At 33.3% G+C, this 24,431-nt stretch overlaps 2 protein-coding genes across 2 annotated transcripts; one reads left to right on the plus strand and one right to left on the minus strand.

The window, feature by feature from the left end:
* Window positions 1-234: 234 nt before the first annotated feature.
* On the plus strand, window positions 235-2,887 carry LOC112289702 (putative cytokinin riboside 5'-monophosphate phosphoribohydrolase LOGL10). The gene is made up of 6 exons (XM_073537770.1): window positions 235-895; window positions 1,152-1,249; window positions 1,590-1,720; window positions 1,841-1,911; window positions 2,061-2,540; window positions 2,667-2,887. Exons 1-5 carry the CDS (start codon window positions 728-730, stop codon window positions 2,307-2,309), a joined length of 717 nt encoding a protein of 238 aa, XP_073393871.1. The 5' UTR covers window positions 235-727; the 3' UTR covers window positions 2,310-2,540; window positions 2,667-2,887.
* A 593-nt stretch (window positions 2,888-3,480) lies between these two features.
* LOC112289701 (cytochrome P450 782C2b) lies at window positions 3,481-6,047 on the minus strand. Its single transcript, XM_024535168.3, has 3 exons — window positions 5,420-6,047; window positions 4,633-5,091; window positions 3,481-4,509 (listed from the first exon to the last, which is right to left on the minus strand). The coding sequence occupies exons 1-3, from the start codon at window positions 5,864-5,866 to the stop codon at window positions 3,856-3,858; spliced, it is 1,560 nt and encodes a 519-aa protein (XP_024390936.1). The 5' UTR covers window positions 5,867-6,047; the 3' UTR covers window positions 3,481-3,855.
* Window positions 6,048-24,431: the final 18,384 nt, after the last annotated feature.

Raw genomic sequence — 24,431 nt, forward strand, 5'->3', positions numbered from 1 at the left:
TTGGACCTCCAACTACTACACGGAAGTTGGGTTCCTAATCTACAAGATTGCAAAGAAGAATCGAGAGAGAGAGAGAGAGAGAGAGAGAGTATCCTCATATGATACTCAATGCTGTTGTAACTTCCATCCACAGTAGCTTATCCCTTCGCAAACAAACATGGCTCTTGCTCTCGCTCTCTCTCTCTCATGCAAACAAACATAATAACGACAGTGGCTGGCTGCTGCTCTCCCTTTGAATGGCCTCGGATGTCGCGCCGCCCGCTCCCTCGTCGCGCTGGTCGTCCGCTCGCACGCCACGGCGAGATCGGTCGGCGACCGGGTCCGCACTCCTCTATCGATGGACGAACCCCGCCGCTAGCAGTCTATATATTGCACCACCGCCCGCCACCATCTAGTCCTCAGTGTCTCTCATCGCCCCCTCTTGCAGCAGGTTTCGCGCTCTCTCGTGGCGGATTTCTGTTCCCGAGTTCTACGTGTTCGTCTCTTTCAGCTGGTTCTGCATTACACGGTGGTTATTTCTTAGCGCTAGAGGAGTTTGGGTGTGTGTGTGTGTGTGTTTGTGTGTGTTTATGTTTAGAATTCGGTCGCAGGGGTTGAGAATCTGGTAGGATTTGGGAACGTTCTTGCATTGGAGAAGGCGGCAAACTGCGTTCTTCGGTTTGAATCCGGAGCCGTTGTGGGAGAAAGAACTTAAGGATTCCGGTGTGAGTGTTGGAGAAGTAGCGTCATGGGTGCCATCCAGGATCAGGAGATTGTCGCACCTATGGTGGTTCATTACGCGGAGAAAATTATGTTTCCTTCCAAGCGGTTCAAGAAGATCTGTGTCTTCTGCGGTAGTAGCAGTGGCAAGAAGGGCGTGTTCAGTAACGAGGCTCTCAACCTTGGCCGCGAACTGGTATGCTGTGACTAACGCTGCAGTGGGTTTCGTTCTTCGTATGTTGGGTAAATTCATGAGTTGAAGCTTTGTTCAGCACTGTTTGGACATTGGCCAGGAGGTTGCTTGTCTTTAGTCTGGTGTGTTTTGCCCACGTTGCATTATTCTCAGGTTTCTGAGAGAGTGGCAAAAGTTGCATTGTTTTCGCATTTACAGGTGGAATCCTCTTATTTTAGACGTTTGGTCGGCAATTTAACACCGAATACTGATTGGGCAGGTGAATCGAAAGATTGATTTGGTTTATGGCGGAGGTAGTATTGGACTGATGGGCCAAGTCGCACAGACTGTAAAAGCCGGTGGTGGTCAAGTGTGTGGGTGAGCACCTGCACCTGGCATTCAGGGGATTGTCACGGACATGTTATCGCAATGCTGTCTCTAGATATGGGTGGTTGAAGCTGTAGTCTTTCTTTGACAATCGAAAATCGATAAATTGACAAACATTCGTGCCCCGCCAAATGTCTCCGATGCTGTTCTTCTTTAGTTGTGGCGGGTCGTTAATCTTTGACTTAAATCCTGTTCTATTAATTAGATTATTACCGCATCATGTCAGCACGCATGGGACAAATTCGTTTCCCTTCGCCTTCATACACTTTCTTCCAGTACTTCCCTCTTCATGGGCGTCAAGGTAAGAACTCTGTTGTCTATATGAATGCAGTGTTATTCCCAAAGCATTGATTGGAAAAGAGCTTACGGGAAATACTGTGGGAGAACTTATAGCGGTTCCGGATATGCATTCAAGGAAAGCCGAGATGGCCCGTCAAGCGGATGCTTTCATTGCCCTTCCAGGTGATTGATTTTCTGCCAATATTCTATGGAATGAGAATTTACACATTTCGTGGGCAAGAAGGTTCACCATCTATTAATAAAACGGTAATCGAAGTACTGATTGATGGTTATGATTTGCAGGTGGTTATGGGACTTTGGAAGAGCTCGTCGAGGTTATAACATGGAACCAGTTGGGCATTCACAGGAAGCCGGTACAGTGCCTTTCTATGCCACGACTTGACTGGTTTGCACAGAAAATGGAGTTAACAGCGGGTTGTCAGGGACCTGACAGTGTAAAGTATTTTGAGCGAGCTAATCTGAAATATATATATACATATATATATAAATAATTTTAATGCAGGTGGGACTCCTCAACGTGGACGGCTTCTATGACACACTGCTTACTTTTTTCGACAAGCAAATGGAGGAGGAGTTCTTTGACAGTTCATCTAGAAGCATCGTTGTATCTGCACCAACTGCAAGTGAGTTACTCGATAAATTAGAAGCTTACACTCCGATTTTGGCAAAAGGACCAAAACTATGCTGGGAGGTTGAGCGCCCGTGCAAATTGGGTCACACCACCACCCCCATTGCAGGTGTGGGTCAGTGAGCTCCAGATGCTGTCGGCATTGACGTTCGATGGTACGGGATGAGTTGCTAAATGTACATATTGAGGAATCATTTCTAACTGAGTGCATTTCATTTTTAGTCCTAAAGCCTGACCAATTTTGACATACCACGCACGGGCCGTACGAACATCACCGTCTGCCTGTTATTAGTCCACCAAGTCTTGATCTACAAGTACTGACAGTGGAGCTTGCTCTGCCCAGCCCCCGCAACGGTAAGCCACCGTTCACTGGAAGGATGATTTCTGTAGCACTTCCACATGAATTGAATTAATTAAACCTAAAGACCAGTTTGCAGTGCTCCCAATTCATACACCAACGATAGTGTTCGAATTTTGCAGGTTAGTGTGGAAAGGGTTGTCTGCTGTTAACCACCGGGATTCATCCCACGACAATGACGGCTGTCAGTTTTGTGCAGCTAGCTACAATCCACATGAATGTTTCATTACATAGCATTTTTTCTTTTTTTGTACTCCAGTATATAGCCCCATGGCATGGGTGTAAATTTCAATCAACACTTGTATTTGAGTAAAATCCGCATATCTTTTACCTGTACACAAAAGTTCCTCGTCACTACGCATACATTTTGGGATAGATTCGTACGACAGTGAATCTTGGAAAAATTCGATGACATTCTTGAATATTTAACTGTGCATTTAACTTTGAATCTAATTACACAACCACTACATCCGTGTCACCATGAACAATCTTGTCAAACTCAGATATTTGGGATGGTGAAGCTGCTCATATACACTTTCAGAAACAACCCCATGATTCTACCTCGTCACAAAGGGTAGGCGCCTTTCGTTGCTACTGGCGGGTGTCAAATTTTGGCTACTGGCCAAATGAAGATGCCTATATATCACACTTTGTCTAGCAAATTCCTGGCGAAGTACTTGTAAGAACTATTCAAAGTTGTAACATTTCAGGAAAACGATACTTTGAGCCCACGCACTCCATCTCTTTGGAGACCATTTGCAGCTCGGAATGCTCTTTATAACACTTAACAACAAAAAGAGAATATGCTCAAAAGATAGCCACTGAATATTCCGACCGGACAACCCCCGTTCACACTGTGTCTTCTCAGATGGAGAGAACTTTGCACTCCAACTTAGAACACTCCATATACCCAAGTTCGAACACAGGGGACGAAAGTCGTGAGAATATACTAATTCTTTAAAGACTTTCTATACAGTTCTGGTCCAGCAGCAAATAATTCAGTCACCATTCTACGAAAATTTAAGCTATGATTCCAACTCGAGACTTCTGAACATGATGCACACCTAAGACTCGCCGAGTTTGGTGGCCTGTAAAATGTTCGGTCCCTATCGGTAACGCTTATCTCTACGTACCCCCAACTGCCAGTCCCTCTAAAATGTAACATGATTTCCTGAATGGGACGGTACCAAAATTTGACAAAGAATCGGCTTAGGACGGAGATGACCTTAAAATTAAGATGAGCACTTGCAGTAGGTGGCAGCACCAAAGCTACATCTGACGAAGCTTGTTTGGAATGCTATCTAGACTAGATTAGTGGCCGTTTTGAACGCCATTCTTGTCTCCTTGGTAGACATGGAGGGGCAAGCGCGGAACGGCAGTAACTATTAGATCGGACTTTCGAGGAGTCACGAGCCCAGGCTTCTCCCGCATGTCGATCTCTTCCGGCTTCTGGTTGTACGTGCTCCATTCGAATCCATGAAGAAGACTTGCGACTGCAAGCTGGACCACTGCCAGGCCAAGGCCGGCACCCGGGCACTGCCGCCGTCCAACTGAGAACGGGATTAAGTGGAAATCACGCCCCATTAATGTAATGTCTTTGTTGAGGAACCTTTCTGGCTTGAATTCTAGAGCGTCATCCCAGTGCGCAGGATCTCGGCCAATGGCCCAAAGGTTCATCATCACCGTGGTCTTGGCGGGGATGTCATAGCCTGCAAGCTTCGTTTCTTCCATGTTGCAATGGGGAATGCCCAATGGCGCCGCAGGGTGGAGCCGGAAGAGCTCCTTCACCACGGCTTGAAGGAAGGGCATGTGCTTGATATCCTGTTCGGTGACGAGCCTCTCTTTGCCCACAACTTGGTCGATCTCCTCCTGAGCTCGTTTCAAGTAGTGAGGGTAGTGCAGAAGCTCCGCGATTGCCCACTCGATGGAAACGGAGGTTGTGTCGCTGCCGGCGATGATGAAATCCTGCCAACGATGAGAACATCAATGTTAATCCATCAATCCTAAAAAAATTTGCTCTAATTCTGAACAGTTCGAAGTGCCTGCGAAAATCTAAGTGCTGTGAAGGTGGGTCTCCAGACAACTTACAAAGAGAATGCCAGCCATCGCATGGGGAGGCAATTGATCTTCTCCTTTCTGAGATAATAGAATGTCTACCAGGTTTAGTTTATCGTTATCAACGCCAGTTCCTGCGTCAGATTTGTGCTTCTCAATCAACTGGGTTGCGATGTCGAGCATCTTTGCCGCTAGCTTGTTGGTTTTCTTCTTGTAGCCCGTGAAGTCGTAAATGTCAAGCAAGGGGATGAAGTCGCCCACGTAGATGACGCCGGCTAAGTTAACAGCCTCTTTCACCACACTTTTCAATGTTGCCATCTCCTCCTTGGTGAGACACTCCGTGGCGCCCATGTGTGGCTTTGCGAATATCATCCTTACTAAATTATCAATGCCCATCTCTTGTAAAATAGAGGTCATGTTCACACGTCCTTCGGCTTGGTTTTCGGCTAGCACGCTGTTTATCACGTGCTTTATCTCATGCTGCCTCAGTACCTGCAAGATGATATTCAAGGGGAAAAAGGAATCTTAGGCTTAGACGTTCTGAACCTCAAGCAAGAACTTGATCCAAACTCTAATTGATAGACCCAAGAGAGAGTACAATTAGCCCACAGAGGTAGAGAACCGAGTCTGTACAGAGAATTGCAAGGAGAGAAACCTGCACTGTGAACTTCATTTTGCAATGATATAGATGGATTTCTTAAGTAATTAGCTTTGGAACAGAGTATTACTTTCACTAGTGAAACTGGAAGGGTCCCCTCGTTGATGTCAATTCAGTATCTAGACTGATGTTGAATTATGTAAGTTCCGCAAGAATCTGTACCTGAGAGAGAGCCACACGCTTGGGAGAAAGCAGCTCTACGGTGTAGATACGACGGAGGCGCCTGTAGTAGTTTCCGAAGGGGGCGAAGACGATGCTCTTGAAGTCGAAGCCCAGAGTCTTCCCAGCGGTGATGAAGGGGCGAGACGCGAAGGCCTGGTCGTTGTGCTTGAGCACCTGCTCGGCCATCGCCGCGGTGCTGACCAGAAGTGTGGGCTTATTACCCATGTAAATCATCGTCAGAGGACCATTCTGCTCGCTAATCCTCGCAAACGTCCGGTGCGCGGCCTCGTTGTCGTCCATCAGATGCAGATGACCAATTATAGGCATCCTCCCTTTCGGACTGGGCGGCAGGTTCAGCTTCTTCTTCGTAAACAACCTCAGAAATACAAGCGACGCCCCGAGGACAACCACCACCGCAGCGACCGAAACCAACTGATTGAACTCCATCCTGTCGCTCCACCAAATCCCACACTCAAAAAACGAAACACCCGATTACCACCCTCTCCTAGCTCCCGCAAACCCGATCACGATCCTCGTCAGAAACGATAAATCTCAGAGTTGGGAAATCCTCATCCCCTGCGCACTCCACCACAATATAAATCCCCAGAGAGTGTTACGAGTGTCTAGCACCCCGATCATGCAATTTGTGCACTCATCCAGAAGCCTTTATCACGTTTTGCTTCACAGATCCGAAGCCACCTTCGTTTGCAGTGGTCAACTCAGATGTAGACATGGCTGGGGACCACGAGGTCGTAGTATGTGGGCCAGCCAGGTATGGCTTCCTTCAACTACTAAACGTCAAAGTGAGTGTCTGCAGGATTGACAATTGACTAAAGGTATCTTTGAAAGTCGTCGTTGAAAGTTGAAGAGGGAGTCGCGCGTTATGCTCCGTGTCAGGAAGACCTTTGACACTCTATCCCGCTTGACTCGGTCGCTCGCTCACTCACTCGCGCCGCGATTGGCTGCGCGCGCTGGGAAGCCTCGTTGCGACGACAGTCAAGCGACGCTGGCCATGTCCGGCCCGGGTCCAGTTCCAAAGTAATCACTCCAAATGAGGTATCGACTAGTCGTTGTTGTTTGGAATTTTGCTATTCTCGTGTATAGTTCCTTTGATTGTCTGTTGAATGAGTGAAGTCAAAGTGTTCATATACAGAAATCTTGGGTTTTTGTTTTTATGTTGTGTGGAAAGTCAAAATACAGCTTATTACTTTATATACACAATTTTGTGTGAAGACAATTATTTTTATTTTTGGAAAACGTCAAAATTTTATTCCTACATTTACTCTTTCAAAGTCAAAAGTCTAGCTTTCGCTGATGCCAGTTCAGTTTTTTGTCATCTATTTTCAAGTTTTGCAAAAGAAAGTTAAGTTCGAAGTAGATGTTAGTGATGGATTTATTTCTTTCTTCAGAATGGTCGTTGAGATTGATTCATTTATTTCTTTGTTGAACAAGACTTGTATGTTTTATGAAATCGAAGCTGCTTGTTACGACAAGTCCCCCCCCCTCCCCCCTCCCCCCCATAATTACTGTTTGTGCTGCTTGTACTATAATTTTAGGATTTAACAGTTTTCAAGAAGCTGCTTGATATCACTTTTAAAGAAAACACAAATTTTTTAAAGATATTTCACACAAACTTGGTAGAGTACTGCGGTTGGAAAAATAACTAAATAACTAAATAAAAAATATAGATTTTTAATTTTTTTTATCAGTAATGATAATAATCCAAACCTATGATTGATTTGTTTGTTCATGTTTGACTACGTACGTATTAGAAGTACAAACATGAGGATCTATTCAAGCTCAAATTTTATTCCCATACAACCAGTGCTAAAGCTGTTTCTGACTGCAAGGCCCTTACTTTTCACATCTAATAAAAATATCTAATACTTGAAGAACTTTAAATTAAAAACCATGAGCACCATGCTGAGTTTGGAGTGGTGAATGGATAAGTCTTCACATCTAGAAGCTCGATTGATGTGGACAAATGAAGGCCTCGCAGTACACATTGGATGGATGAATATTGTGTGATGCGGATGAAGACTGTGAGTAATGGATGAAAATTTAAGGGATGGATGTTGGATGAAAGGAGCAGGCAAACGAAGACCACAGGAGCCTTGCGTTGAGAATTTGACCATGACCCACCTTGTGAAGCTGCTATGCCTACTTCCCTGCCCATGTCCTTCTTTGTGTTTTCCTCACTCTGTTCATCCACTCTCACTCACTCACTCACCATTTTCCTTTGTATTTGCCTCTTTATTGGTTGTTGTGCTCAGCTGTAAGTCAAATCTTTGGTCCTGTACAGAGAGAGAGAGAGAGAAATCAAGTTTGTTGACAACCAAACTAATGAATGCATGTTTGTTGGTAAATGTAAAAATATAATTTAATTGCAATATTTAAAATAAATAAATAATTACATTGTTTTACAAAATGTATTCATTCCATGTAACATACGTTTGTGATAATATATTTCATATGTCAAAAGAGATGTTATATAAGGATTGATTAAAAAGTAGGTACTAAGCACATTTAAATCATTTTATCATGTTTTCACTAATATTTTTAATAGTTTGCAAGGTCATGTTGATGGTTATTATTAGATTTCTATTTTATTTAAAGATAGTATGTAATAGACATTGTATGCTTAAAAATAAACTGCATTGGTAAGTAATAAACAACTGTTTTCACAAAAAATAAAAAATTCTAATCAAATGGAATAAAAATTAAAAACATATATATAAAAAAATACATATTGTTACAGTGTAATATTGTCATAATTAATCAGTTCTTCAATATTTTTTTGTTCAAAAACTTTATGAAATATAAATAGATAATATTTTTGTACATAATTCATAAAAAAATCAAATCAAATCAAAGAACTGCAATAATGATGATGTATTTAATGCACATATATAGGATATATACATACATACACATACATATATATTTATTTTTGTTCCATGGATTGATACATGCAATATCTTGAATTCTTTTTTATTAATTTAGAAATAAAATAATGAATAAAAAAATGATTGTTTGACTACTAATTCATTGCATTATATATACATATTTATATATAAAAATTTAATATGGATCTTATATTCATTTTACATGTCAAAATCATATCTGAGATGTAAAACAAATATAAAACAAGATAATATTTATACAACATACATATTAAAAATATTGGTATTTGTATATTTGTATGCATCTATTTAAAAAAAATGTATATAAGAAAAATTAAATTGACCTATCTAAATATTAAATCAAGTTTCTTTGTGTAATAAATAGTCACATTCATTTGTATATCTACTTAAATTAGTAGAACTAAGTAGAAGAAAATAAAAGAAGATAAAATTATTGATATCTTGTTGGGAAGCATCATAGAAGTTTTATAGACTTTATACATATTTTTAAGTGATTAATAGGTTGTCAACTTGGTGTTATGGACATACATATTTATTCATATAATCACCTAGATAACTTGACTAGATAGAAGTAGGTAAAAATAAATAAAAATAGATAAATTTGATAATATATCATAGAAAAGCTTCTTAAAAGCTTCATAGCTATTGCATTGCCTTATACATATCTATAGATGATTAATAGGTTGAAAACTTGGCCAACACGTTGGCCACATGTTGTACATGTTAGACATTTGTGGTACAAATTGAACATGTTGTGCACATATCTGAAGCTTACTTTACAAGTTGTACATATATTATGGAAGTTTGATATGTGTTAGAGGTCTAATAAAATGTTGCTCTATAGTTTCTAATTAGATAGTATAAATAGAAGCAAGAGTAATGCCTTCTTTTCTTTTATTAATTTCTTTCTTGTTTTTAGTTTAGTTTTAAGAATCTATGATTTTCTTATCTGTTAGCAATAGCGATTCTATTTTCTTTATATATATATTATTTTTGTCATATTTATTTAAGAAACATTTCACTTGTTTATTTTCATTCATCAAGTTCTTATTCATTATTGTATTACTTTTATTCTTGCTTGAGAATGCATTGGCCACCTAACTATAGAAGGTAAGTAGAAATGCAACAACAAAATCCTACCAAGTTTAATATTATCTTAAATAAACTCTTAGTAATCTTTAATAATCCTAATCAAATTTTAATTAATCCAAAATAAATTTAAAAGAAGTTACAAAAAAAAATAATCATAAATTAACATAAAAAACAACAAAGAAATTTTAAAGAAATATAAAAATAAATATTTAAATAAATAATAATAATATTATATTATTTTATTTTTTAAAAAAATAAATAAAAATTATTAAAGATATTAAAAATAAAAATCCTAAATAAATTCTAAATAAATTCTAAATAATTCTTAATCAAATCATAAACCTTAGACCAACTCTAATGAAACTCTAATTGAAACGAGACTAGATTATTTCTAAGATCTAAGATTCTTCCAATCTATAGCAATACAAATCCCATCTCAATATAGAACAACGTAGATCAAAACAAAATTGAATATAATTAAATAGAATGGAACATGAAATGTAAAACAAAGAAAAAGAGAATAAAATAGAATTGAAGAGAAAATTACAAAACCAAACTTTACTAAGAAAAAGAGATCAAAGCCATACTTGATCGGATATCCAAATGGTCTTGGCTAATTCTATTTATACTTTATCCAACCATTGTGGAACTTTCTAGAATGTTCTTAATAATGGATCCTACCTAGATAACTACTCTTAGTTCTTTTTAGAATGTTCTTAATAGTGGATCCTACCTAAATAACCATCCTAAGTTCTTTTTAGAATGTTCTATGAGAGATCCTATGTAGACCACCAACATAGCCTCAATTCTAAAAACTTCCCAAAGATGGCTCCAACTATCTATCTCTATGTATCAATAATATAAATTTCTTATCCGTACACCATTACAATTAATTCTCTTCCAGTAATGTGGAACGTCCTCATTTCACTTCCAATGGTATCTCTAAATTATTTCTTGACATTGGATGAAATTTTGTACAAATTCTCACGTTGCATCATAGATAGGATTACCTTTCTAAAGGACTTTGTAATGAAGTTGTAGATGTCCATTGCTATGACAAAAGTAGTGATGCTCCAAAATGCTATCGACTTCATACTCTTGTTGGTCATTAATCACAACTAGTAGTGGTGGTGGTAGTTGATGATGGTTTAAAAAGTACCTTGAATTAATATGAAATTCTTTGAATTAAAAAATATAAAGGACCAAATGGATCGGAATATGTGGCAAAAGTTCAAGGTAATATGCAACATCACAAATCATTACAAAAATGCAAAAAGATCCAAGCCACCAAGGTGCCAACTTACAAATTTGAGTTGATGTAGCAAGTGGAAAGTTAGTGTTGGAGAGTAATATCTAGTCACCCTCTTAAAAGGTCTTATATTGTCGATGGCTATTAGCATATTACTTTTATTGATTTTATGTGATAAGAAGACAATGTTGCGTCTCTTATAAGGCTATTGTAAGTTGTTGTATAAACTCCTCCATTATTGAGTTGTTGGTATTAATGAGATGATGGAGAGTTGTTGGTATAATCAGATGCTGATAGGTGTTAAAGAAGAATGGTGAATGACTAGTACTTGCTTGAATACTATCATTCTAAGTAAATTCTAAGGGTATCAAATATTCATGCCAATCATTATGATAAACTACTACAAATATCGATAATATATCTTCTAAAGTTTGATCTACATGCTCCGTTTGTCTATTTGTTTGAAGATAGAAGGTCAAAGATATAGTAAGTCATGTATCTAGTAGCTTGAAAAAAGCTTGCAAAAAACTTATAAAGTATGGATCTCAATCTGAAACAATGACACGAGGTAATCTATGGTAATGAAAGACAATATCAAAGAAGGTTCATACAAGTTTTAAGGCATCAATATTAGAGCACATTGTAGCCAAGTGAAGTTACTTCAAGAATCAATCCACAAAGAAAACAACCACAATATGCTTGAGAGGCATCTGCAATAAAGACATAATAAGATTCATAGTCACCTACTCCTAACATGCCTTTAGATAGTAGAATTGGCTGCAATTATTCAAAAGATGATATGTTACGTGTTTTGCTACATTAGTATGACTTCAAGGAGTGCATAAAAGCTTGAACATCATGATCCAAACCTATCCAAAGCCATGTCTTTGAGATCCATTTTAGAGTCTTCTCACACCTTAGATATCTAAATATTAGAATGTCATATCCCTCTTAAAATATACGCATCTTGAGAATAGTATTATCAAGTATAATGAATTTTCTTCTTGAAATAGAGTAAGTCATTATTAAGACAGTAATCTTGATATTATACATTGTTCAATTTTAGCCGATTAGTTATCATCTTGAAATAAACATCCCAATGCATAGCTTCTTTCCATTTTACTCCTTTGATTAGGTTTAAAATAAAATTATTAATAATAGCAACTTTTATCTTATCTTTTGATTTATGCTTCAAGTTTGGTTTACGTAATAAGGTATCTAACATAGTGTATTATTGCTCTTGCTTATATTCAAGTTAAATGTCAAAGAGTTGCAATTATTCTTCTTAATGATGATGTCATGATTTCATATTTTTTAAATATAAATCATATAATATGAGCCAATGGTCAATCCAAACAATCTCTTGCTTCTTCAATAGATAGTGTTGCCATAGCTTTGTTACATATACAATTGCTAATTATTCTTGATCATATGCAAAGTAATTGTGCTCTGCTCTTCTAAGCTTGTATGATTAATATACCACAAGTTGAAAATCTTTATTAAAGTCTTGTTAAAGAAATGCACCAATAACAAAGTCGAAAGTATCAATGTCAAGTATATAGGAAAGGTTAGGATCATATGATTGTAATAGTGGAGCAATAATGAGTGTGTGCTTCAACTTATCAAAGGTTTTTTTTTGCTCCAGTTTCCATTCAAATAAGGGCATTTTTTTTTAATAGGCTTGTCAGTAAAGGAGCAATATGTGTACATTACCAAACAAAATGATAATAATATCCAACAAGGCCTAAGAATGAGCGGACTTCAGAAGCATCTTTGAAAGTTGGCCAATCTTCCATCGCTTTTATCTTATCCTACTCCATATACATGCCTTTGGAAGACACGACATGCTTCAAAAAGGTGACCTTGAAGTTCCAAAATTCACACTTTGATTGCTTACAATAGAAGCAATTATCTTATAATTGATACAACACTTTTCATAGATGTTGTTCATGCTCTTTAGGATTTTTATTATAGATTTGGATATCATTGATGAAAACAACTATATACTTCTCCAAAAATTCCTAAAAAAATCTGTTCATGTGACTCATGAAAGAGATTAGAGCATTGGTGAAGCTAAAAGGTAAAATAAGCCATTCAAAATATCCATAATATGTATAAAAGGCCATTTTTATATCCTCTTTTGTAATAGGAGTCTATTAGTAGCCATTCCAAATATCTAATTTTCTAAAGATGATTATACCTCAAAATTAGTCAAAAAATTCATTTACATGTTGTCATGTTGTAATATGATTATATGATAAAAATATAATCAAAAATAAAATTTTAATTAATATTTAATTATCTTGGTTCAATAATAATTTAAGATATTTAAATATGGCTTTTATAAAAGCCTCTTAGTTTATTTTCTTATCTTAATAGTTAGTAGGTTAAAGTTTGGTTAGTAATTTTATCTTTTAGGATTGTAGAGATTCTTTTACTGCCTTAGAAAGACTATAAATTAATAAAATTAAATTAAAAGAGATAAATAATTAGTATGATTGATACTAGGATTAAGTTGAAGGTAGTTTTGGAATAAAAACCCCTAGGATAGATTAGATTGCTACCTTGGGATTGACCATTTGTGAAACAAGGTCAAAATCAGACCTCTAACTATTAAAACAACCACCTAGGGTAAATATGGAATCATTCAAAGATCAACAATTAGAATTAAAGAGCTAGCTTGGAGCTTATTATAAAGATATAAGGCTTCTTTTCATAGGATTTGGTTTGACTTTACAATTGTTATTCAAAGTTAGGATTTGTATTAATGAATTAGGATTTATGTAATACAATTAGTGCTAGTTTTTTTTGGATAGTTCATGAAATTGGTGTCACATCTATGATTCAAAATTTGACAGTGCTTAATTAATTAGATGTATTAAGTATATGTAATTTTTTTTAATAATTTATTAGTGTAATTGAGAGATAATTGGATTTTGGTATGAAAAAGAATCGAAAGTTGGTATTTTGGGGTTGGATAGGATTTCTATGGTATCTAAAGATGTACTAATTAGATCAAAGTGAAATTTGGCATAGTATTAAAAGACTTGAAGATCAAGCTACATAATAATTTTGAATTGAAGTTAATAGTTAAAGAAGGAGAAATCATTGCTAGAACATTTGCATCAACTTTCAAGTTGGCAGTCAAATAACATTAGTATGATTTTTGGGCATTTTCTCATGATCTATAAATTGAATTGAAGTGAATTCTTTTGAATATATAGAAGACTTATAGTAGCATTTATGTGAAAAGTGTTGTTCTAAGTAGATAGTTAAATTAAGAGCTACAACTTACTAAAGCTTACTGATTAGGATTAGGGTTTGCAAAAAAAATTCAAAATTACCTAATTATGAAAGTAATAAAGCAATTAAAATTTATATATAATTGAAATTACTAAAAAGAGTATTTTTGAGCAATTTGTATTAGATTTAAGTATTTTTAAATTAAATTCAAAATGTATTCTTTTTCTAAAGATGAAACATATTAAAATTCTTAGATACTTGTAAAATATAATTCCACCTTCTACATCCAAATGCCCGATGTATTCCTAAAGAAGATGAGACGTAATATGACAAGATGGAAATAGAAATGCATTCTTAAAAATTTGCTTATTGATGCCTGGATAGTTGATGCAAAGCCAAAATCCACCATCCTTTTTCGATGCAAAGAATATAAGTACTCTTCATTGTAATGTGCTTTCTTAAATAATATCTTGTTTGAAGAGTTCGTTTAAGATCTTTCATATCTCTTCAAATTCATTAGGTATTAAATGATAAATTGGTTGACTTATTGATTTGATCCTATGCATTAGTTCTATTTAGAAGGAAGCACCTCAATCAAGTGGCATACAACTAGGTAAGTTTCTTTGAAAGTCATCCCAATATTCATGTATAAGTTGCTCTATCTATCATATTCCTTCAACTATCTATTCCATCATTGAGGCAAGATTTGGAACCATCACATATACTAATTATTTATGTTATATTTATTTCTTTATAAAGATTATCTCTACAAGTAAGTTTTTAGCTGCATATCATTTTATTATCTCATTTGATGCGGATGTACAAAGAGTCATCTTGCATCCACCATCTTTGAAAGAAATTGTCTTTGTTAGCTAATCAACTTATTTCTTTTCCACCCTTAGCCATGGTATACCAAAGATAATGTCATATCTAAGCTTTGTTACCTTAAACTTTTCTCTTAAGGTATAAGTATCACTCAACCTTAAGATTTCTTCTTTACATGTCTCATTCAATAAGTTCTCTTGGTCATTTATTAGGTATATATTCTTTCTTTTAATCACCTTGGATTTAATCTCACGATGGTTGGTAATCTCAATCGAGATGTAATTTTTTGCAGAGCCATAATTTATAAGCACTTTGTGAGTACAATTAATTATTCTAATGATTAGTTATAATCACTTTTGTGATTTTTAACATATTTTTACTAATTTTAATACTAATATGATTAATTTATGGATTAAAATTAGTTTTTTTAGTTAATTATGATTTAATTTATAAATAAGGTTGTTAATTAAGTAGATACTTCTAACTATTAGATTGAGTGATTGTTAAAAATTCTAAAATATTTAGTTTAGAAGGTCTATGATTTCTTTTTCTTGATTTGGTTTAAATATTTTTTTGGTATTAAAATTAGCATTTTAATAGAATTTCTCTTTTAAATCCTAGAAATTATATCTTGAATTAATCCACAATCTTAGTTTTCAATCCCAAGGCTAATTCCTAATTTGATGATGGTTAGAAAATTCCTTAATTCTAATTGCTCTATTGTCCTATTTAATTCGTAAGATTTTTTAAGGTTAAATTTCATGCCTCAATTTAAATAGATTAAAAATATAAAGTCTAATTGTTAAAATAATAATAATTTCTAGAAAATAGAGGTGAATTAATTTTTATGGTAGAGTTTCCTTTTATAGTGATTTTTATCACTATTTGGAATCGAAGAATAGAAATAATAATAATAATGATAATAAAATCAAAAAATCAAAAAATCAAAAGTATATTAATTTATCACCAAATTGAAATTAGGGATTGTGATTTACCAAGATTTTTTGCTTAAAGGAGTTCAAATTAAAGAATGGTGATCATGAAGGCTTTGATGGCAAGAATCCTTGCTGGTCTCTTAATTAGGATAATTAAAATTAGAATTTTAGTTAAATTTTAGAACTAAATTAGCAAATTAATTAATTTTAGTGATTTAGAACTTAGATTTGGGCTTGAGAATTGTCGATTACAGGATAAAAATGTGTTTTGGACACATTGGTGGTGTTAATTTTGTCAAAAAGATATTATGTTTTTGAGATATAGGCATTTCTAAACTTGAAATCGGATTTAGGCTTAGCATCACTATGGACCTTTGATCTTGGTTAGGGATATCTGATCTAGATGGTGGAGATGTCTCCGCCACTTTTGGACCTCCTTCTACTTGGTTAAGAGGGCTTGGGTAGCCGAACTCTCTCTCTCTCTCTCTCTCCATTTTATTCCTTGTGGCAAAGCCATGGCAAAATATTTCTCCATTTTGTGAATGCAAATCTTATCCCTTAATCTTATACTACCTCAGTTTGTTTTTGTTCAATCTATCTATTTTGGTTTTCTTCTTATAAAATTTTGTAGCCAAATTCTACTCAATTTTAGATTTTTAATGGCATAAGATACGCTTAATTTGGAGCTGTAACAAATTTGTGGAAAATTTTTAAAATTATAGGGGTCTACTGCCCTTGGTAGCGTAAAAGCATTAAGTTCAAAAACCCATGACTCTGTGATCCCTACCTCAACTTTGATGTGAATTACTAGAATGAGTGCATTTTGAAGTCTTATTTATTACAAAGTTTTAATTACTAACTTCCAAGCTATAACAAATTTGTAATAAACTATTAAGAGAGAAGGGTTCTATTGCCTTGGCAATTAGAAAAATTGTCTTTGAAAAATCATACCTTAGTATTTACTTTTATCTTTGTGATGAATTTTATTGAAGAAGAAGCGCTACAAAGTATAGTTCTAGGAAGAAATAGAGTTCTAAACTTTGAATCATTCATCAATTTCTAAGAAATTTTTAATTAGAAGGGGGTCTGATGCTTATGCAACTCCAGTCCTATTATTTTGAAAATTTATATTTCAACTATTAATTATTAAAACATCACCAAATTTAGAATATAGAAACAATCTTAAATCGAGTTTAACCACAAAACATTTCAAGCACATAAGAGCTATAGAAGAATCTTGGCAAATTTTTGAACAACAAGGGATTTATTGCCTCAACTCGATATATTCTAAGTAAGTTTTTCTTTCCTAATCACCTTCTAATTACATTATTTAGCATCTAAATTACTATATTATCACTCATTCATCTTATTATCATTAATTAATATTATTTAATAATTTTAATAAATTTTTTACCTCACTCTCAAAATTAGTCTTTAATTTTTATCTTTCCAACCATTTTTATCCTTTAAGGATAAAATAAAAAATATATATATAAAAATTAATCTGATCTTTTAATTTTCTCTTGTTCCTTTTAACCTTAACCTTTAAACTTTTATTTTTTAAGGTTTGATCTGATTTTGACCTTGGTTCATAATTGGTCCTCTTTGAGTATCATTTCTTCATATTTTGAGGTAATTTTTGCTAAAACCTATTGTTAATCTTTTTTTAAACATGCCTTTTTCAATTATTTATTCATATGTACTTTAATTTGGTTCATTTATGCTCCTACAAAGTAAATAAAAGCCTCTTTCATAAAAAAAACAACATTAAGACTAAAGTCTTTATTACCTTCATATTATTTATTCTTATTTTTTTAATTATATCTTTTTATTAAGCTCTTCAATCGTAACACCCATATTTTTATTTTTTACTATATAATTGTTGTATGATATGATATTATAATATATTAATAAAAACATATTTATAATATTATATTATATTAATAAAAATATACTTATAATATTATATTATATTATATTTATTTATTTTTACTATTATGAGTGAGTTATTTTTTTTCTTTATAAAATATAAGCATATTAATATTTATAGATTATCTTCTTTTAAATTAATATTTTCTTTAGAATTTTCTTTGTTATCTATATATTTTTTTTACTTGTTTCAAGTGATATTAGATTTTTTTATTATATTATCATAAAAAATCTTATTAAAAATATATATAATTATAAAAAAAGAAAAATAAATTGAAGAAGTTAATACTTATAATGCATCAATTCAATTCATCACTATAAGAAGCAATAAGATTGGTAAGAAGTGAAGATATAGAGATGATTGGAATTGATTCATTATTTAACCAAATCATATTACTTTCCATATGTTTGAATATTATGTAAGTATCAAAATATCCTAAGTTGATTTGCCTAAGAAGTTTAATGGCACAAAATTAAAGTTTCAAAGATTCATTAATTAAGTTCAATTAGTGATTAAACTTCAAATTTAAAGCTATCCAATGCTAAGATCATAAGTCATGTTTATTGAATCATTACTTTTAGATTTTATTTTATCATATTTTTTTATCTTTTTTTAAACAATATAATCCAATATTGGATAATTTAAGGACTTTTTTGGAAGAATTATAATGAATATATAAAAAATGTGTGCCCTAAATTATGCACCAAAATTTTATTTAACTAATTTTTGATATTTTAATAAGATAAAATATTATTTATTTTTTAGATATGAAAAAATAGAGGTTTTTGGCCTAAATTATGAATAAAGGCCTTAAATTATTAAATTATTTTTAATAGAATTTAGTTATAAAAAATTAAATTTAAAAAAATATTAATTTTTGTTTAAGATGAGATTTTTAGGAAATGTGGAGATAGTTGTAGTCGGAGTATGGTGAAAAATGATAAGAAGTTATTTTATTCTTGAAGCCACAAGAGATAGTGTAGGAAGAAAAAAGAGAGTTATTTTGCTCTTGAAGCAACAAGTGATAGTAAAAGAAGAAGATGGAGAGCTATTCTTTCTTTCAACCATTACTTCCATGACAACAAATCAACTTGGAGTTCACTATTAGTAGGATTTTTTTTTTTTTTTTTTTTTTTTTTTTTTTTTTTTTTTTCTGTTAGAGATGTTCAATGTATATATAAAAAAAATTAGTTACATTAGATAAAAATATCATAAAAATATATTAGCATTATGTTCTTCTTCTCCTATAAGTGAAATTAATTACTCTTTAAATAACTTTAATATACTTAAATTAATTGCATCATAGACTCATTCCTTTCAAACTTGTGAATATTCTAGTATCTATCAAAGAATTAGACTATAATACCACCATCACTAGAATCAAAGTTATTGTAAGTTATATCACTTTTGAACCATTGATCAAAATGTTGAGGCTCAAAAGCTTCTAAATTCTCTATATAATTCATTTCATCTTACCGCTTTAAGACTTTAAATTGATTTTTTGTAATCTTAGTCTTCAATGGTGTCTCATCTAATTCTTAAAGATAATAATTTGTATTATTATGCATGTAGAATAGATATTAATTCGTTTTTGAAAGATATTGATAAAATATATTAATAATCCATATAATAAGAAATTCAGGAGGATGGATGAGTGATTTAGTTATTAAAATCGGTTAATTACAAAATTATGGTTAGAATTTGGAGAATCATGGAAAAGTATATAGGAGTTGTAGAAGTTAATTAAGGTGCCAGACTGTGAGAGTCGTAAGCCAAGGGCCATCGCTGTGATAGTGTAAGCTGGAGTAAGCTTGGTGCTACATCTTTTCTTTTGTTTGTTATTTTCTTTGAATAAGAGGATTGAGAGTTTGTGAATATTGTGAAGTGAATTATGAAATAGAAATGTGATTGGTATTATTTGAGAAGAAGAAAGATTGAATGCTGAAATCTAATTATAGTTCAGCAGAGAGAATGAGTCTGTGTTTGTGTGAAACACTGTAATATGAATGGCAGTTCTGTGTGAAGAATTCCAGTGATTGGAATGAGGGTAATTGTGTGCTGAAAGCTATGAGGGCGCAGTATTACAGTTGGAGATTATGAAGGTGAATATATTGGTGGAAATAGCAATTATTGGTATGACTGAATTATTGTAAAGAAGAGACCGATAAAGTGAAGGAGGAGATTATAGTTTCCTTGTGTGTTCAGATATTGGAAATAGAGACGATACATTCAGGAGGTAATTGATTGTGTGACCCTAATGTGAATGCTTAAGCAACTAGTCATTTTCCATGTTCAAATCCCCCTATACGGGTTTATGCTGGGAGGTTTCTTCCGGAATAAGTAAAACAAGCAATCACAATGCACTTCAATTATCTTATAGGGTCTAAACTAATGCTATACAAAATTACAAAGAATAGAATGTTGGTGCATCAAACCACAATCATAAACCAAATTCAATCATCCTTTTTAATTGGCTTAGGCTTCAATTATTAAATTTTATTAAATCTCTCTTTGTTCAATCTTACTACATTAAGCTTTTCTATAGCAACTTGATGATTCTTGGACAATCTTTTTAGTTGGTGAATTAAAAGTTCTATCAATCTTTCTTTATCAATGCCATCCTCTGAAGACTAAAATAACTATGAAGTAATAGACTTCTTCACATGCATTAAGGACTTTTATTCCAATATAAACTCCATTGGTATATAGCTAGTAATTGTACTATAAGATTCTAAAATCCTAAACCTGATCCAACTTTGTCAATGATTCTTTTTTAATTTTTTTTCATGCTTGTTACGTAACTAATTTCTTGCTTACAATCTCTCTATTCTTTCTTTTGACTACCGTATTTTCTTTACTCTTAAGTTCTTATTATTAATGACTATATTTTTTTATTATATTCTACTGAGTTTGCTTCCTATTTTCCATCTACTCATCCAGCACTTAATTCCTAACACTCAATGCTATTGTCAATCTCCGGCAACGGTGCCAAAATATAATTACTGTTTTATTTATTCTATAAATTTCTTTTAGAATAAACATGTAGAGGGAGATTCGAACGTAGGGAAAGACTAAGCGCATGAATTCTACTTATTAGGATTATACTATTAATCATATTCCAAATCATTGAAAATACCAAAAAATACCACAATATTTTCCACTTCCTAACAGTACTCTATCATCACTGATAACAACAACGTGTAATCCGACACTATCCTAAAAGATAATATATAATCATTCCATAATCTAAATACTGGAATCCTTCACGACTCATTGTTCTTCTTAATATACTTCTTCATAGAATTCCAAATTCTACAAACTCCTTCTAATGAATCACTCTCAATTTTTAATACTCAATGTATTATAATCCTTCCATTTATATCCATTCTTTACAAATATTTTCAATTATTCTCTTTTAGTTCACTACTATATAACTCAACATTCAATAAATTGAAATCTTCTTTTAATAATATCGAATCTCTTTTCATCCCAGAATATTACTTCACATTTTTGAGAAACTATCCATAATTCTTCTTCTACAAAGAAAACAAAATCCAAGAAATAAACAAAGAAAGAAGTAGTACCAATCTTATCATGACTCATGACTATCAAAGTCTGGCCCTTAAACTAACTTCTACAATTTCTTTATACTTTCTCTTGATTTTCTAGATTCTAATTGTAATTCTATAATTAATCACTTTTAATAACTAAATCAATCATTCATCCTCTTGAATGGCCTATTCTATAGACTATTAGTATATTTTATTAATATCTTTCAAAAACAAATTAATATCTATTTTACATAGCTCCACTCCTATCTGTGCAGCGTCTTCACAAACACACAATTGATACCTATTTAAAAAATACTTAATAAAACTCTATAAAATTACTATCTTCTCTAGCCCACCCAATTGATCAATTACCGCATTATCTGTTATTGGTTCCATCGATTCTGGTTCCAATTACAAATTTTCTTCTTCCTTCAAGTCTTTCATCGACTCCTTCCTCAATTGGGTTGAAAGATCTTCATTATACTCTTCCAATTCACAAACTTGAGCCTCTAGTTTCAAAATCTGGGTATCCCAGAGTTCCAACTGATGTTGCTGCTGACTCATCCATTTTGAAATATCTTCAATTGACACTTGTGACTGGCTCCTCACGGTTAACTCTTCCATTAGTTTTGCTACCTCACCTTGTAAAACTTTGATTTCGGACCTCAACCTCTCTATTTTGTATCTAGATTGGTCACTCAATATTGCTTTTTCTTTTGCCAATAACTTTGCTTTGTTCCTTTCCGCTTGTAACTAACATTTGAGTTTCTCCTATTCCAAATTCCATGTTTTACAATTCTAGATCAATTCGTTCCATTGTCCTTCCACAATTCATAAGACGTGTTCTTTTTCTTTCGTCCAAGCCTCATATTGGTGAACTAATTTCCACTCCAATATCAACTTGGATTCCTCAATTTCTTAGATAGTCCATTCTTTTTCATCAATTCTTTGGTTTTGATCCGATATCACTTTTTTGCTGTCCTCCAGATCTTGTTTGCTACTGCCCTCTACATCCAATGCTTGCACCATATAATGTATTTGTAAAATATGCTTCAATAAAGTATTCTTAAGAGATAAACCTTTGGCAATCGACCTTGTGAAAATGCTAATTAATTGATACCCATCGTAATTCGAGCTTCATTCTCCTCCTCCACCGCAAAAAAAATAAGAACCCATTCTGATTCAATAACTAGAACGACCCCTTGTGCCACTATATGACTTGATTCCCTAATTTTGTGTATTACATCCACTGCATTGACATTTTGTGCTAATAAATTCTCTTCTTTTTACGGAGGCACTAGCATTGCCATAAGACTTTCTTTTACTAGCGGTGTTTGACGCACTGTGTATGTGAACACAACATACACATAATTGAAACAAAGCAAATATGTAAACTTCTCAATTTCTACTTGGTTCTTATCTTTGCATCAATACGAATAGCTCCGTAAGTTGCTTAGTTGAACACCATCCCTTCAAGCAATGTTGGGATAGAGAGAGTTTGCCTCAAGAAAATGTTGGGCTTCTGGCTGACACTAGTTATTCAATGAAGCTTGAAAATAAGAGAAGCCTTAATTTTATATATAATTTTTTTCTTTTTGAGCAATTACACCAAACACACAAGCCTCAAGTAACCAAAAACATCCAAAATATTATAAAAACTTCTAAAACCTTGTATATTCTTATGTAGAGATTTTACTAAACTTCAATACCTCATATCTCCTAATCCGACCGTTCAAAAAAACTCAAATTTTACATGAGATACTGATGTATTTTTATTAACTTTTACAACAATTTTCAACCACAAATTCATTAGAAATCTTGAAATATCTTGAAAATCCTAACAGTCGCTTCAAACCCTTGTCTTTATATACCCGCATATAATCTTCTTTATATCTCACAAAATATAAGCTCAAATATCACGAAAATTATATATATAGCTTCTTAATAAAAAAAATTATATTTTTCAAAAAGTTTGAGCCAAAAATTCATTTGAATACTCAAGTTATGACTCCAACCATTACTACAAATAAAACCACTTACTTATTACCTTTGATTTGAAAGTGCTGCCTTCAACTCCTTATAACTCCTTTATATAGACTCCAAAAGCAATAACTTTTTTATCAAAGATGTAGGTCTTAAAATTTTTGTTCTAGTTGTATCTTTCGATCTTCAAAAGCTATTGTAAAACTTCCTATATCCTCAAAAGAGTAACAATATGTCTTAAATTAATACCTTAACTTCAAACAGCTATAACTTCTTCACCTTAACTCCAAATCTTCTAATTTTATACACAAATTGTATTCCAAATCTTAAACTTTACAATCCTAGCTTATTATTTCTGAATGCCTTCAAAAGAGGAATTCTAATCCCTAAAAAGGCCTCGAGCAACCTCCTTAAAGCCCATTGGACATGGCCTTCGACTAATAGGAATGAAGTTTTCTATTCCTTGCCTTCATCCAACCAAGTCTTGCTTTCATCCCTCCCAATAAGTCCCCTATCAGTTAAAATTTCCTCCTTTAGGCCCTGTATAATAGGTAAATAAACTTTGTGATAAGTTACTGGTTGATTATTGACAACCTTGAGAATTAGACTGATGGTAAGGCAGTTTAGTTAGTAACAATAGGTTGTTAGTAGAATAAATGGTTAAGAATTCAAAGGGTCATAATCTTTGGAATCTGCTGGCCGATGGATCATCTTTTTGGTAGGATAAATAGATTGAAGAAAGTAAGCCTTAGTATTTTGTAGTTTGATAATTGATTTCAGATAGCTAGAGTAAAGTCAATTGTGATACTAATAGCCCCAATTCATATAACCAATCTTTTCCCGTGTTCGAACCCACCTCTATTAGTTCAATTGCTTTGATATATCGAAGCTTGAATGCAACGAGAATAACATTTTGGCACCACTGTCGGGGAAATGATAACAATATGAAATGTTAAAAATTGATTGTATAGGAGATGGAATTATATGTTGAATGAAAACATGAAAAGAACCAGTTTTAGGGTTACAAATATGTGAGTTATAATTCAAGGTAGTATTGATTTTGTCGAGAAGAATAAAAGATTATGAGTGATAAACCTGAAGGGGAGGATTATCAAAGAATTAATTGACAAGCGAAAGAAAGACAAGAGCAATTATGCATAAGAAATCTCCTACAGAAACGACAAAAAGGAATTGCAGGTCCAAGAAAAACCAAAGGAAGAAAAATTCAGATTCAAATAGTAAGGAGACCACTGATAACACCAATGGTAGCGGGAGTGCCA

Source organism: Physcomitrium patens, chromosome 12 (assembly GCF_059467195.1).
Source record: "Physcomitrium patens ecotype Gransden chromosome 12, ASM5946719v1, whole genome shotgun sequence".
In the NCBI taxonomy this organism is placed as follows: domain Eukaryota; kingdom Viridiplantae; phylum Streptophyta; class Bryopsida; order Funariales; family Funariaceae; genus Physcomitrium; species Physcomitrium patens.